At 34.2% G+C, this 17727-nt stretch overlaps 1 protein-coding gene across 1 annotated transcript in view; it reads left to right on the top strand.

Annotated features, from left to right (window-relative positions):
* Window positions 1-17727, top strand: part of Smp_151860 (putative inositol 1,4,5-trisphosphate receptor) — a gene marked incomplete at both ends in the record, with an annotated part of 77648 nt that overhangs the window by 9976 nt on the left and 49945 nt on the right. Inside the window, 6 exons of the mRNA XM_018797419.1 lie at window positions 2399-2557; window positions 3563-3781; window positions 5361-5507; window positions 7665-7760; window positions 8323-8592; window positions 14593-14865. Coding sequence (XP_018652463.1) covers window positions 2399-2557; window positions 3563-3781; window positions 5361-5507; window positions 7665-7760; window positions 8323-8592; window positions 14593-14865 — 1164 coding nt within the window. The remainder of the gene's footprint in view (window positions 1-2398; window positions 2558-3562; window positions 3782-5360; window positions 5508-7664; window positions 7761-8322; window positions 8593-14592; window positions 14866-17727) is intronic.

Below are 17727 nucleotides of genomic sequence, written 5' to 3'. Positions count from 1 at the left end.
TTCTTTTCAAATATACGACAGGCCCACTCCATAAAATTGACCCAATTCTCATGTTATCTTCATTTAGATTTTAGGTTTTAGCAGACTCATCTAAATGTCTTTAGTTTTACATAAATAAAATAATAGAATGGTAAAATATACGTGTAATATTTAGTCTTCAGCTTGTTCGCTTTAGCTTGGACGCCTATTGTAGCTAGACATTTTCTTAATCAACGAACGAATCTGTAAGTTAAGGAGAATGAATGTAATACGAGGCTAAAGTTTTTTACCTGGTAATAACAAGAATATTCACCAAATGTTAAGAATGAAGAATATAAACAATTAACAATATGAAAACCGCAGACTGAAAATAGGATGATTGATGGTTTGAATGAATCACATTTGTAATAAAGTCAGGAATACTTTAACAAGTGTGACCGGTTTATTGATGTGTACACTTCCAGAGTTATCATTTTTAATTACTTTAATTATTTGAAATTCAATAATAGATTGACTAAATATCAATATGAATAGAAACCAATACAATTATGTTTACTATATCATTAAACATATACACCTGACATTTTCTTAATCCGCAAACTTGATTCTGACTTATATTTGACGTTTTAAACTCTAAACTTGATTGTCTTTTATTGAGATCTTATCACTTATGTTACTGAAATAGTAATTCACATGCAAGGCATTTGTTAAGTTCGTTTTCATGTTTAGTTTTAATTAAAAGCCTTGATTATCTATACTTTGGTTTCAAAGCCTTATTAGCCAAAAACCAGATTATACATGATAGTATGCATGTTATTACGACCAAATATCGGATCATGTCCAGAGTCTACGAAATGGAAGTTAGTCAAGTGAATAGGTATTTGAAACACCTGTTTTACAGTAAATGCTAATATAATGTGAAAATCGTGTTTGTAAACAAATCAAGTTAAAGAAGTTGTTATGGTTCAGCATTTTTAGATTTAATAGCTAGTTCAGTTTAGAAAAGGAACATTCAAGAACTTTTTACATTGGTGTTTTATTGATCTTGTCACCCCTCTTGATGAAGTAGTGAAACTTCATCAGTTGAGATGGCTGGGACACGTGTTACGTATGCCCAACCACCGACTGCCCCCGACGTGCAGTGTTTTATGGTGTAGGAGTAAGTTGGAAGAAAGCTAGGGGCGGCCAGACCAGAACGTCGCACAAATCCATGAAGTCACTAACAAATGGACTGAGCCATGTTGTAGGTGTAGACTACCTGGTTGGGATTCGCGAGATGATAAAAATCGATGGTTAGAGACCTTGAATGACATGGCTCAAAATCGTGTGCAATGGTGAAGGTGCATCCACTCTTTGTGTTCTACCAAATTCTAATCTTCTGAATTCTTCATGTCTCTATATTTTTTCTCTTTCCAAATTTATTTCATTGGAAAACGGTTTACTTCACATTATGTGCATGTCTTTCATACATAGCTTTTAACATCTATTTTGCTGAGATGACAACCAAAGTCACAAACAAAAGATATTCATGCAGTTTTTTACTGTGGAAATGAGGTGGAGGAATGATATCAACAAACCCTAACACAACTACTCTTGAAGCTGACAGTAAGCTACTTTTCAATGTCTGGTGCTGCACACAGTGAAGTGAAATACCAAGTAAAAGGATATCGATAATGTTTGGGGAATTCAATGACAGATTGTGTCGGATTTACAGAAGTGGGACTTAACAATATTATCCACAAATCTGCTTATACATATAATGTTTTAACAGTTTATCAATTGCCTTTAAAAACAATAACAAATAAAGACCATTGTATCGAGTAAAGTGAATGCAATGTACTTAACTTGTGAATAAATAAAATATGTTAATTATTGTAATTGGTGTTGTCAGCATGACTAGGAAACTTTGGAATCAGGGAACGTAACAGTAGAAATAACAAACATTATCTTCAGCATATCACGTAGAAAAGAATCAACTATAGCATACTAAAATCATTTAGTATTGTTTGTTTGAATCTTCCTATCGATATGTTAGGACTGCAACTGGTCAGTCTCTAATTGGTATATGTGCATACTGTGCGTATTGCCTCGATATAGCCTTAATTCACAAGTATTATAAGCAGAGATGGATAGTGACTAGCAGTGGTGAACATCAACTCTGAGATACAGGTACATCCAGCTGACGACTCCCAAATAGGATGAAACGCGCGTCCTGGATCTCACTGCTAGTCACTATCCATCTTTGCTTATATAACATACTGAGTTATTTGACCATACTATTTGATGAATTCAATTCTAAATATCTTACAGTCAATATAATCAAATGTTATAGTTATTGATAGTTTTATTGTTCTCTCATTGCAATTTACCAAACGTGTTAACATGAAAGGTAGTTTTTTCTCTCTTTTAACATTTTTAGCTTCTTCATGTAAAATCAAATAAAATACTTCGAGCTAAAAAGGAATTATCTCCTGAATTTAAAGATGCTTCTGTGCGTTTTACTTTGGAAGAATATCAAGGTGATGAATCATGGTTTATCATTCAACCATCATACAAACACAAACAAATAGGTGATCCGGTGAGTTAAGAAACGAAACTATCATCAATCTTTTTGATTAGTATCTATCCTGAATGATGTTTATCTATTTGGTCATGATTTTTTTTACATCATTTTGTTGGTATGTTGAGAGATAGTTTTTTTTCCATTGTGACTAGTCAAAACTACTCATTCATTATTCTATTGTAGAATTAAGTCTTAAATTTTAAGACATTAGTTTAAGAAACAGTAATTAATATTTCCCAATTTATGAATAAGGTCATTATTTACAATTCATTATTAGTCCCTATTTAATTTGCTGACTTTAGATGATATCAAGTTGTTATTTAAATAACTCTAAATAAGTGAAGTTTTAGAAAAAAGAATTTAATACATACATGATTTCAACTGTGAAAATACTGATATCTCCACAAAACCCATTCTGATCTATAATCATATGCTCACTAGTGACTGACTTCAAGGGACGTTTCCTTGAGTTCTAGTGGGAAGCAGTGACCAGTGGAGTTCAAAACACGTCTGTTATGAGATAACAACTCACTGAAGACAATTGGTGAACGGTTGCTCAAACTTCGTGGATTGGTTGAAGTTAGACATTAACACCGTTGGATGCCGGCCGGCTCAGTGGTCTATCGGTTAAGTGCTCTGGCGCGAGACTGGTAGGTCCTGGGTTCAAATCTCGCGAGTGGGGGATCGTGGATGCGTACTGCTGAGGAGTCCCATAATAGGACGAGTTGGCCGTCCAGTGCTTGCAGGTTTTCCATGGTGTTCTAGCTTCAATTGACTCATGATTTCAACTATGAAAAAAAGTATTCGACAGAAATTAAGTGATGGATAACTATTCCGAGCTTTATTTATGTATGTTTGTGTGATAACACGAATAAGTACAAACCTTTTACAATAACTTGTGAATGATCATTTATTCTAGTAATCCCGATAATAAATCTCATTATATAATACAAAACATCTAGATGTTTTAAAAGTCACTTGAATAATAAACTATTTTTTTTCTGAAATTATAATTCATAGGTTGTGATTGGAGATAAAGTGACTCTATTTGCTTGTCGTGCTGGTTGTGCATTGAACATTAAACAACTTAATTCAAATCCTAAACAGCATAAATTAATGTCTGATACTGATCCTCATGGAATTAATAATAATAATAATAGTGATAATAATAATAATACCAGCTGGCAAATTAATCTTTATTTGAGTTATCAAGATAATTTAGAACATATATTGAAAGGGGTAATGTTTACAGTTCATTATATTTAAGTTACTTATTGTTATCTTTATAATTAACTAATGGTTGTTTCATTTCATTTCTGTATAAATCATAATAATTAGGTGAAATTAATTTATTCCATCTAGAAGTTAATTTGTTTCAATAAGATCTATATACACATTTGTTGGTTATAGGGAGTACTATCAGATACAATGACACGTTCATAAGTGATCAGTGAACAAAAACACGAGTGGGGGACAATCAAATAGATTTTAGCACAACATTATAGAATATCTCATTAAAATATGAGAACTATATAGTGAACAGTTAATTTGCAAAATAACATTTAATTGTCTCAATTTGACTGTTTCTACTGCATGTATCTATCCATAGTCTCCGATTATAATTGTCCATGCATTTTCGTACCAATTGAGTGCCGTTCCTGTTCTCGCCTTATCGATCTTCTACTGAAATACATTCAATGCCCGACCATCACCATATACTACTTATGTCGATATCAATAGCCCACACCACAATCACTTTAAGATAAATAAACTAGATTTATATCAACATTGAAATTAACTGCCGAAATATTTTGGGGAGAATTACAAATACTTTTGATTCATTTTGGACAGTTTATTAGGTGATATATTTCATAAGCTAACATCTGTCCAACATATAATATTAGCTGTTGTAAAATAGGATCTTAAAAAGTCGCTGAAAATCAAAGTGCCTTGTGGATATGAAATCACTTGCTATTAAGTTTTGATACTTAGGGAGCTTGAAGATTACTAATTATGGTTATAGTTTGTTCAATCTGGTTGGCGTTATTTTAGCAATATTTGTTTTCTATGGGATGGGGTTACCGACCTCATGCTCAACCTCCCTCCATTACCCGGGCTCGGGACCGGCAGTAACTCTAGAAGAGCTACAGGCGGAGTTACCCTCGACATTCGCGTTATTAAGTGTTATCAATAGTATAGATGAAGTAGCTTTCTAAGGTTTCTAAGTGTAGTTCTTCACATTCAATTGTATATTTTTTACATGCTTATTTCAGCTAATTTTTATTGCATGAATTGATTTCCTATTGTTGTTGTACGTCTGAAACCTAGTAACTTTATTTGGGGTATAATTGAGTTACATTATAGCCTACTTTAATTATTGGTCGGTCAGATACGTTTAATTTGCAACCTATAATGAATTTCATCTGAAGATTCCATGATACAATAAAACTGGATTGTGTAATAATTTAACTTTGTAATATTACATTTAGTCGTTTTAATCAGTACCAGTTCTATGTAAATACAATAGTTTGAGCAAAGTCTTTGTATTAGTTCTATAGATTAAGCTTATCTCTCATTACATAGTCTGGGTGATTAATTCTAAAACAAAATAATCGTAGTCACCAATTGAAGATTTTGGTGCAATTTCAAAGGAAACTAGGGACATTCTCCTGAATTCACATACGTAAGATAATGTATTGTATTGTTCTTTTGTTTGTAATTATTGATTCGATCATCATATTATCTTAACTACATTATGAAAAAGGATTTTTATGGTGTAATCAGTGTGAAACTTGGATGCCATTGATTTAAATTTTAGGGTGATGTCATCAGATTGTTTCATAGCGAAGCAGAAAAATTTCTCACTTGTGATGAATATGAAAATGAATTATATGTATTTTTGCGTACCACATTTCGAGCGGCTACCACTACGGCCAAAAGTTCAAAAGCATTATGGGAGGTTGAGGTTAGTCGACTAACATGATTTTTATAATTTTTCCTTTTATCGAAGGTTTTAAAAGACACATTTGTTAATTAGAAAATGTAAAGTTTTCATGACATCTGTATTGTTCACATTTATCTAACTGTTATTTCAAAGTGAAGTGGTTTTTTAGTTGAATAATCTATTTTACCACATACTTAATTCTTTAGCTTTATGCTAGCTCCCAAATGCCCTCATACGGCCGAGAGTGGGGAAAGTCCGCTCTCCCTCTCCAAATGCTCACACATGGCCACGCGTATATAGCCCCTACCAGGGAACTCCTACTCATTGCCTTCTCGTGACATTACTGTTGTTTACGAAATTGAGAGGACGAAAAACGAATGTCCGGCGCTTTAACCGGGTTGATGGACACAGAAAGTCCACCTAGGGGAGTTGAAAAACCCTGATTCCAAACCAATAGTGCACATAGGCTCCAGCATCCTGAGGGAACAAATGGTGTATGAATCAATCGTTGGTCACCGACTGCCTCGTAGGTCAGGCCTTTAGGTCAAAGGCTCTGGGTGTGGCCCCCTAAGAAAACCACCTGCTTCGGTTTGGGCACTCGGGCAGTATCACAGCCCTGACACAAATCAAATGAGATTTGTGTGGCATATATGTATCTGGTGCCCCTTCGTACCAATATTTATGTGTTTAAATAATAATATTAATAGCTTTATGCTCAGTAATGTTTTGTTTTTTTGTAATATGTAATTTTGAGCTGTCGCCGAAGATACAGTTGCGTAAATTAAACTATGTTGACTAATTTCGCTATTTTTTTACAAACTGTTATATTTTATTTGTAAGTAAAATGTCAGAAAATGCATTGTTTTCATAAATTCGACTAGGATTATTCAGAAAGCATGTTTCAAACCATCATTTTAAAATTTTCAAGCTCCGTAACTTACAGCTTTAGTGGATGAAATAGTGGAACACCTCAGAATTCCAGTGAATACTCATGGAGTTTACATTGCATCATCGTCGGTCAAAACTAGAATAACTTTTCCAACTAATTTTTCTTGTCTACTGCTAAGAAGCGGTTTACAGGGTTATTGGGAAGGCAGTGAATACTTTTATTAAGGGTCTCATATGCTACAGAGTCTAGTTTCTTATCGGGGTAGCTGAGTTAATGTAAAAATAAATGACACAGATTAGGTTCTGCTGATAGAAGAACCCTTTTGAAAGATTCGTTGGTACTATTGTTGATTGTGTCTTGGTTCTATTAGGTGATCATATTAGGAATACGTTTCCTGAAAAACATTAGCACCTGGAAGGTGTATCTGAGTAGGAATAATAAGACAACAAGAAATACATCCAAGGTTCCTTATCAAATGCCGAATTTTTAGTTATATATTCAAATATTATTGTAGGTTGATGTATATTTGCTGTATCCGAGTAAATAGTAGTGTTTCGTTTAATGCTTATTGATCTTAACTTCATGCATCGTTTTCGAATGTGTATCCTTATTTGTAGTAATGTTATAAAATGTCTTAAGTTTACTGTTATATTTAATTTACTGTGTTTACATAAAAACGTCATTGTATTTGTGAATCGTTTAAAAGTTTGTCAACGACATACAAAATATATTTCCTCTTTAGATGTGATGAATTAAGATGAACGGGACAAAGTTTAAGAATGATTCTGGGCACCGAAAGATACTGGCTCCAAAACTTTGTATTTAATTTCTTCGTCCTAATTGACAACCAGAAAGACGTAATTTATGTAAAGATGATCGAAATGCATAATGGTTATGTTTAGATGATGGTGAAGAATGTAGATGGTACATATATTTGATATAAATTGTACATTTACTGTAGCTATCAGTTGGCATCTGTGGTTGAAACCTCACCCAGTTCCTGAACATAAGTGACCTTGAAAATTTTATTGGTCTTATTTTCCAGTGAGTACGCGGACTATCATAATTGTATTGCTAAAGAGGTACTTGTAATATGTAGCTTATAGGGTTTTAAACGTATCGAACCGTTTTTTTATTTGGAAGTAGATTGTTTTCTCTATACAGCCACGATCATCTGAGAGATGAATCAATGTATGAGTCTGAATATATGTTGGACACAATCAAATTAATATCGATTAACATTTCGTAGAAAATCTCGCTTCATTCCTAATTATGTTTGCTTTTACTAGGTAATTCATTCGGATTGTAGGCGTACTGGAGCTGGACACTGGAACAGTTTATTTCGTTTAAAACATTTAATCACTGGACTATATCTCTGTCCTAAGGTAAGGTTTTTCTGTTACTGATTAAATTAGAAATAATCGTAGTAAATTATTAAATTATATCTTTTCTCTTTTACTTTCCCTAACTGAAATAGTACTGTTGTCATCAACCAAATTTATCATGGTAAGTAAAATACAAGAGACTAGGGGAAAAGCTTCTAAGTCTACCTAATAGAGCTCAAGTTTAACCATCTAGTTCCTAACTACTATGTCACAAATTTTAACTCTCCAACTACATTTTGTCCAGATTGTACCGTTGATTCCTCAACCAGTACTGCTACACATAATAAGCTACGAGGATGCCTATCATCACACTATGTCACCTCGGTACTCAGGTCATTTTTTGATGGTTCTCCTCACTAATCATCTTCCACTTTTCAAAGGTAATAAACAGTAACTTGGAAATTAATTCATGTCTTGACTTAGAGATGGTGTTTGTTTAAAACACTAATTTTTCCTGATATCCAAAGACTAAATTCCAGGTTCTGTTAGAATATTAGTGTTTTTCTTGATATTTTGATAATAATGAAGTGTTTCATGTATCATTTGAAATTCTTTATTTAAGATTATCAAAATAAACAATAAATCTGGAGAACAAGGTGCTTTTTCTAAACAAGAGCAAGATGATGGTTGTATCGAATCCTTTCTAACTTTATCCAAAGAACCAACATATGAAACTGTTTTCGAGATGGATTCAACAAGTCATTATAAAGAAAGTGATGGATTTATACCAAATAATGCATTTGTACGTATTTGTCATACAGCCTCACGAATGTGGATTAAAGCTAGCGAAATTCTTATTGACACTGATGCAGATAAGCCTATTATGTACAAGGTTTGTACATTTCATTAAGTATTGGATAATTGTACTCTCTTATCTTTTGATTTGGTTCTGCATTTTAAGGGCTATTTTAGGTAGATAACAATCGGTGATACCTTAAGAAATACACTCTATTTTGCCGCTGACAGGGTAGTGAAATTAATAAGTCCGTTCGAATAAAATATAGATCTGAAGATATAAATAGATACAAAACAGTAATAAATAAGAATAAAATCGTTAATCCAACTTTTAATTTGTTTTAAAACCCATGTCTATTAAGCTTGTTTCAGATAATTCTTCATCAGCTCTGTTTCCCTTCACCTAAAATTATTTATGAAATAGCTGTATATTCAGGTATTTGAGTTAGTTTCCACATGGTTTATCAATAGATTAAGTAAGGTCTTCAAAATTGCACTGAATATCATTAGTGGATATTAACTAGTTCGTTTACAAATATCTATTTTCAGGTTTTTGTTGTATTTTAAACACTGCAGTCCTAATGTATTTTTAAAAATAATCAGCGTATAAATTCAGAATAGATGTTTGAAACAAACGACTGTTAGTATGCAAGAATGTTAAAGTTTGAAATACAAGTTATCGTAAGGATACATTTTTATTGATGATAAATGAAACATATTTATTCTAGCTAGTCATATGTCCATGATTCTTCACAATAAATCGATAAATAATGTGCGAGATTTAATCATCACGAGTTTAGTAAATTCGAAATGAATGGAGATGGTGGGGGATGATTTATGGCTCAGCAGGATGGTTTTTATCAAACTGTATCACAAGGAAGGTGATAAGTTGGAATCCTCAAGGCTAAAAGAATAGGGGAAGATTAAAGAACACATTGTGCCAGGAATCAAAAGCACACATCACAAGAATGGATAGTACTTGAGAACAGCTGGAAAGGAGAACCCAGCACAGAGTCGGTTGGAGAATACTGGTCGGGGACTTTTGCTCAACGAGAGGTAACAAATCTTAGTGAGTAAGTAACGATGGTTTTGATAGAGTTATGTCCTCTGAGCTGTCTGGTTCAGTCTTAAAGCTTTCATTTCCCCTTTCAGTAACGTCATTAGTACAAAATTAAGATAGAAGTGTTGATGTTATTTAGAAGGATTATTTGTCCAAAGCATGGTGTAAGCTAAGAATCATAGCGTTCTACCTCAGAGGAATTTATCATAATTTACGATAACAATTATTTGGTTTTATTTAGTATAAAAAGAATGGGAATTTTGATGGAGTTTTGTTCTCTGAGCTGGATGGTTTGGTCGTGGAGCTTTCATCGTCCTTCTGAACGACATCATCAGCACAAACTTCGGGTAGAAGTGAAGTGTTTGTGCTGATGATTTCGTTCAGAAGGACGATGAAAGCTCCACGACCAAACCATCCAACTCAGAGAACAAAACTCCATCAAAATCACACACCTGAGCTACAAATCTTCTCCACTATCTCAGAATGGGAATTTATAATTAATAATACTAATTACCATTGATATTTCGTGACAATATTAACGGATGAATACTTTTTGAATCTGAATTAAATTCTGTAGCTTCATCTTACTTCGTTTAAAGATAACAAAGAAGTATTCGCTATTCTTCCTGTACCAGCGAATGTTGTGAGAGATTTGGATTTTGCCAGCGACTCTTTCAAAGCACTTAGAGCTATTCTCTGTATGTTGAATGACCATGGGAAGTTGACAGAAACTCAAATGAGGTAAAAATCAGTTATTTGATTGTTAATTGTCGTATAAGTTTATTTCTTATTTGGTTTATTGTAAATTTCTTTTAAATTTTTCCACTTAGAACAGAATTCTGAACCCGGAAAGGTCCTTTTTTAACCAGTATCTTCATTTTCGTTCTAAAAAAGTAGTCAGCCGTGTCAATCAGTTTGTATGTCATAGATTTCACAAACATGGTATTTGAGAATATTGCCGGGGAAGCTCGTCATTTTCCCTTAATGAGTTTATATTAGACAAAGTCCATAGCCATTTTGGGTAGTGTCACTCAGTTCTCGTGTACATGCTCTTGGACTCAGCTTGAAATCACACTTTTTATGAAGACTCATAATACTATCCCACCACACAAGCCAGATTAAGCAGGATGGAGTTCGTACCTATGACTATGTATTTAAAAGTTATGCACTCTTATCACTAAGTCACTTCACAAATGCAGTTACACAATTCCATTTTTGGACTTAGATATAAATAATGGTATGGGTGAATAGTTAGCATCGTTTTAAGTTTATAAATGATCATTATATGTGTAATAAAAGTAAATATCTCTTCGTACACGTTAAAATCCTAGTGATCAACACTTCATTTTTGATTACTTTTAAATAGTCCTTAACTTTATAGTTTAAATCATAAAATAGTTTCAAAACAGATTTCTAAATCCTGGGTTTGAAAAGCTTATTGTGCCGAATATCTATGTATTTTTGGAAATAGCGTTGTTGTGTTTTCTTGCACATAGAAATACACATAGTGTAAAAAATTATCCAGAACTAGTTCCATGGCTTCAATAAAAATCTTTGATTAAGTTGCAGCGGCCTCGTAGCTGAAGTACTCTCCTTTCAACCAGAATTTTGCGAGATTAAACTCCATGACATCTTTTTTGGTCTTTCCATTAGTCAGCCAGTTAGTCATTCATATAAAAAGTACTATATGGCATATATGTACGTCGATTGAAGTTAACAAACTACTTAAACGCAACTAGATGCCAGAGTTGTACAAACATAATTGATATAAATCGTAGTAAAAAAGATTAAGCATGGAAGATATGATCTAGAAGGAATGTATGGATAAACTATAAAACAATCTAGAAACTTAGAATCTAGGCGAAGCCAAAGAATGAATGTGATTACCATATTGCAGACGATTCTGAGCTATATCACTCATAGTCTCTAATTATTGGCTACGAAAATTGCTTTTACCCCAACCTGATCTAAACCTACCAACACGATTCGGTTTCACTGTCAACTTTATTTTGACCGACATATGCAACCAGTATAGCCTAGAGATGGGTACTTAAACCTATACATAATACATGAATTATGTTATTTTTACATATTTGTTTTTGGAAATGATCTTTACAACGAAGCTAAATACACATTATTCTCATTAGTATGAACCAATTTCTATGTTTTTTTCAAGAAAATGTTCATTTGAGTTTTTTGTTTTTGTTTTGAATTACAGATCACTTATATTTATTCTATCAGAATTAGTAATGTTTCTTAATGGGAATACACGTTTAACATTTGAGTCGACCAATCCAACTATACAAAATGAAATAGGCTTACGGGATAGACAGAAATTATTACGTGAACACAATATTATTGCACAAGTAAAAAAAAAACATACTACATATTTCATGAATAGTTCGTATTTATTTTAGAATAATTATGTTTATTTTTCATAGTTGAAATCATGAGTCAATTGAAGCTAGACTACCATGGAAAACCTGCAAGCACTGGATGGCCGTTTCGTCCTATTATGGGACTCCTCAGCAGTGCGCATCCACGATCCTGCACTCGCGAGATTCGAACCCAGGACCTACCAGTCTTGCACCAGAGCACTTATTCTCTTTTTCTATTTAGTTTTCATCACAGACTAACTTAAGCTTTTGAACTGCTAAAAACCATATAGTACTAAACGGTTGTTTCACATCAGTTTGAAGCTATTCAACAGTGTATAACTACGATTCAGTCAAAGATTAATCAACTAACTAACTTTTAATTATTAACAATAGTATGACACACACTGAATAGAAATGAATTATTAGCCTATTCATGTTGTTAACATACTTCTTTTACTACCACTCAGATAATTCAGTGATAGCATTCCAAATTATAAGGCTTTGTAACACAGTTCAAATCTCACAGGGAACATCATTTCCCTCAAAATTGGAGGTACACTTTACTGACGAGTGATAGATGTAATCTTCATCGACTATCAAACATAATTCTATTGTTCCTATTACAACTGGATTTCAACTTTTATATTTATATGAATTATTAAATAATCTTATCTTTTTATTCAAAACCTAAATATTAGTTATTGATTACGTAATCTGGTGTAAATTGTAATGATCATATTATCGGTTATTGAATAGTAATCAATGTCATTATTGACTACCCTTCAGTACTGATTACATTCAATCAATGTATGATGATCGGAGTTGAATGATTCGAGTGTAAACTGTGAATTTATTAATCAATCGATTATACTGATAAAATTGTGAACAAGTGATTGTTAACATGGTACAATTAACAAAACTTATGTTTTATGGATACAAAATATTCAATATACAAACGAAATTAATTATGGACCTCATTTTTAAAAAATGTTTATAGGTCACTTACTAGGCAGTGAATTCAAGTTATTACTGTCAGGGTTTAAGTTTTTCTATGTGACCCACTACTATTAATTCATCTCTCTCAAGAGTCTATCTTCGGTAAAATATCATAATGTTGAGTGAAAAGTCCTTGAAATATCAATGCTTTTGAATCAAACAAAGTCAATTACAAGTTGTTTATCATATTTATTTGTTTTTAGTTAGTCAGTCAGTCACAACGTAGAACTTCGTAAGTACGTACGAAGTTTCTGATCAGAAAATAGTTGAGTAGTGAATTTACTTCACCGTTTGTAATGTAGTGCCGATATTTGTATAATTAAAGAAACACTCAGATAGCTAAAATGTTATTCATGTATTTTGGGTTAGGACTGATAAAACTTCAAACATGAAACGAAAGTGGTAATAAAAATTGAGTAAAGCATATTTCTTCAGAAAACCCGTTAGTTTTGACAGTCTACTTATAAGTAGGCAATATAGGAGGATGAAATTAGTTAATACTAATGAGAATAATGTCCAAAAAACAATTGTGTATTTCGCTTCGTTGTAAAGATCATTTCCAAAAACAAATATGTAAAAATAACATAATTCATGTATTATGTATAGGTTTAAGTACCCATCTCTAGGCTATACTGGTTGCATATGTCGGTCAAAATAAAGTTGACAGTGAAACCGAATCGTGTTGGTAGGTTTAGATCAGGTTGGGGTAAAAGCGATTTTCGTAGCCAATAGTTAGATACTATGGGTGATATAACTCAGAATCGTCTGCAATATGGTAATCACATTCATTCTTTGGCTACTAATATAGTGCGTATATAGATTAATGAGTTATATTAGATAAACCTAAGGCATACGAATCTCAAAACCCTCACTAGTTGTATTTTTTTCACAATTAGGGACAGTTCATTTCCTAGTTTGCTGAAGTAGGCCGAAGTTAGATCTATAAAATTTTCATAATAAATGAATGTTTTCATCGGATTTAAATAAACAGTTAACATTAATTTTACTACATTTTGTAAGTAGTAGCTGATATTCTTCATATTTAATTGATTGTTTACGAAGATTTGTATTATTTTTTAACTAATTTCTTTAGAGAATCATTTAGTTAGAGTTTTAATAGGTAACTGTCTAAATCGAACTTTGACATTTACCATCAAACACTACTGAACAGTTTTTTAGGTTTTATTTAAAGGTACATGATTAGTTAATGATTATCGAAATATGGAGTGTTATGATAATAATCAACAAAATCACAAGGGAAGAGTACTGATTAGTTGTTGTGTTCCTTTTGACAGATATTGTGTTCTGTTTGTGTCAGATAGTTTAATCCTGGGGCTTTCATTGTCTTTATAGATAACATCAATAACACATAATCCAAAAATAAATTAATGGTCATACTGCCTTCATCGGTGACTTTCTCTATTGATCATGGAATCACTTACTTACTTACGCCTGTTACCCCTTGTGGAGGAGCATAGGCCGCCCATCACCATTCCCCATCCAACTCTGTCGTGGGCAATCCTTTCCAGTTTTTATCATGGAATCAGCTTGACACTCATTCATAAATTTTATTTTAACGTTTCTATATTTACTTTGATTCTATTCTTGTTTAGTATTGACATCTAATCTTACAACCATTTATTACATTTATTATTTACCTTAGATAATTAAAATATTAAACAGTAAAATGATTAGCAATTTACCAAAACAATCAACATCCATTGTCAATAATCATTTAATTAATTCAAATATTTTAATTTGGAAACCAGATATTTCTTTACTATCTATTCTACATGAAACACAATCAAACACAATGGATACACAACAACAAAATGTTTATTTAGATGAAAAAAATGAAATACTAGCCTGGCAAACTGTTGGAAATCTTTGTTATCGAATACTTACATTATCACAACATGGTTATAGAAAAAATCAGGTAACATTTAAAAAAAAGTGGTATCATTCGTTTTTTTTTGTATTTTATAGATCACTAAGTAAATAAATAATAATAATAATAAGTTCAATTAGTATTGTTTGTTTGAGTCTTCCCATTGAGTCCCCAATCCCCTGATACGGCCGAGAGTGGGGAGAGTCCGTTCTCCCTCGCCAAATGCTGTCACATGGGCACGCGTATATAGCATCTGTCAGGGAAGTCATACTCACTGCCTTCTCGTGGCATCACTGTTGTTTACAAAATTGAGAGGATGAAAAGCGAATGTCTGGCGCTTTAACTGGGTTGGTGGACACGGCGAATCCACTTAGGGAAGTTGGAAAACCCTGATTACAAACCATTGGTGCACATGGGCTCCAGTATCCTGAGGGAACAAATTGCGTACGAATCAATCGTTGGTCATCGGCTACCATGGGACTTCATTTCCTTACGATGCTCCACTGCCTTGTGGATCAGACCTTTAGGTCAAAGGCTCTGGGTGTGGCCCCCCAAGGAAACCACCTGCTTCGATTTGGTCACCTGAGCAGTATGACAGCCCTCACACAAATCAAATGAGATTTGTGAGGCGCATATATATCTGGTGCTTCCTTGTACCAATATTTATGTGTTTAAATAAAAAATGAAATAAAATGAACAACTCTGAGATGCAGGTACATCCAGCTGACGAGTCCCAAATAGGACGAAACGCGCGTCAAAGTGGATTCCACTGCTAGCCACTATCTATCTTTACCTACAATAATAAAAATAATAGTTTAAAAAAGTACTTAGTATTCTGTAGATCGTTCATTCTTTAAGCTTTTTTTGTTATATTTTCAATATTTCGATTTGTTAAATTGTACTTACTTACTTACTTACGCCTGTTACTCCCAATGGAGCATAGGCCGCCGACCAGCTTTCTCCAACCCACCCTGTCCTGGGCCTTCCTTTCTAGTTCTATCCAGTTCTTGTTCATTCTTCTCATGTCTGTCTCTATTTCTCGGCGTAATGTGTTCTTTGGTCTTCCTCTTCTCCTTTGACCTTCAGGATTCCGTGTGAGGGCTTGTCTTGTGACGCAATTAGGTGATTTCCTCAAAGTGTGCCCAATCCACTTCCAGCGCTTCTTCCTGATTTCTTCCTCTGCTGGAATCTGGTTTGTTGTCTCCCACAGTAACTTGTTGCTGATAGTGTCTGGCCAACGGATCTGAAGTATCTTGCGTAGACAGCTGTTAATAAACACTTGTATCTTCTGGATAATGGCTTTCGTAGTTCTCCACGTCTCCGCCCCATACAGTAGAACTGTCTTCACATTTGTATTGAAAATTCTAACCTTGGTGTTGGTTGACAATTGTTTTGAGCTCCAGATGTTTTTCAGTTGTAGGTATGTTGCGTCGTGCTCGTTCGGCGAGGCCTCCAATTCTGCAGTGTCGCGATTCGTTAATCGTTCGTTTCGATAATCGATATAATTCTAATCTTAACGGCGCGTAAAATCAGAAGACAAAGGATAGCAGCAACTACAGTTTATTGTCGAATAACTCAGGTCAGAAAGTTAACAACACCTGAGCGAATAATAACGAGCGAGTGAACAGGCGAATAAGCGAAGGAAGCGAACGAGGCGGAAATGACATGCAGTGGAGATGACTGGGAAGCCAACTCGAGAGCGAAGCGAAAGATAATGCGTATTGGAGATGGCTGGGAAGCCAACTCGATTTAAGCAAGCGTTAATCAACATTTATAGTCAGACAAAAATGAGTGACAGACATATGATGAATAAGATACGAAGTGTGCACACATATACGCTCATATAAAAGTATAGTCAAGGTTAATAAGCAAATGATTAACAAGATCAAAAGATGACTCAATGTACAGGTGAATTGGCTTGGCCAGCAACTGGAATAAAGTATATGGGCTTAACATATACACCGATACTACAGGTATGCTGCTCTTGCTTTGCCGATCCGCGCCCTCACATCTGCATCTGATCCACCGTGTTCATCAATGATGCTGCCCAGATATGTAAAGGCTTCCACATCTTCCAAAGCTTCTCCATCAAGTGTAATTTGATTGGTGCATATTGTATTGTATCAGAGAGTCTTGTTTTTCTCTTTGTTTATATTGAGACCTACTGCTGCTGAGGCTGCTGCTACACTGGTCGTTTTCTCCTGCATTTGTTGTTGCGTTTGTGATAGAAGAGCCAGATCATCTGTGAAGTCTAAATCGTCAAGCTGCATCCTGCCTGTCCACTGTATTCCGTGCTTTCCTCCAGATGTTGACGTCTTCATGATCCAGTCGATGACCAGAAGAAAGAGAAAGGGTGAGAGTAAGCAACCTTGCCTAACACCAGTCTTTACCTCGAATGAGTCGGTGAGTTGTCCTCCGTGGACGATTTGGCAGTTTGGTCCATCATAGGAGTTCCGTATGATATTGACTATCTTCTCAGGCACGCCGTAGTGTCGAAGAAGCCTCCATAGTGTCGTCCTGTCCACGCTATCAAATGCCTTCTCGTAGTCGATGAAGTTGATGTAGAGTGATGAATTCCATTCGACTGATTGTTCCACAATGATACGTAGAGTTGCGATTTGATCTGTGCACGATCTATCCTTACGAAATCCAGCTTGTTGATCTCGAAGTTGGGCGTCTACGGAATCCTTCGTCCTGTTTAACAATACTCTGTTGAAGACTTTTCCTGGTATTGAGAGAAGAGTGATGCCCCTGTAGTTGTCGCACTTGCTGAGATCGCCTTTCTTTGGTATCTTGATGAGAAGTCCTTCTTTCCAGTCTATTGGTACTTGTTCTTCATCCCAAATCTTACTCAAGAGGATGTGGAGTATCTTGGCAGTTGCTGCTACATTTGCTTTCAGTGCCTCTGCC

This window comes from Schistosoma mansoni, chromosome 4, assembly GCF_000237925.1.
Source record: "Schistosoma mansoni strain Puerto Rico chromosome 4, complete genome".
Taxonomy (NCBI): domain Eukaryota; kingdom Metazoa; phylum Platyhelminthes; class Trematoda; order Strigeidida; family Schistosomatidae; genus Schistosoma; species Schistosoma mansoni.
Note: the sequence above shows the minus strand (reverse complement) of the source record. Positions and strands in the feature narration are given on the sequence as shown.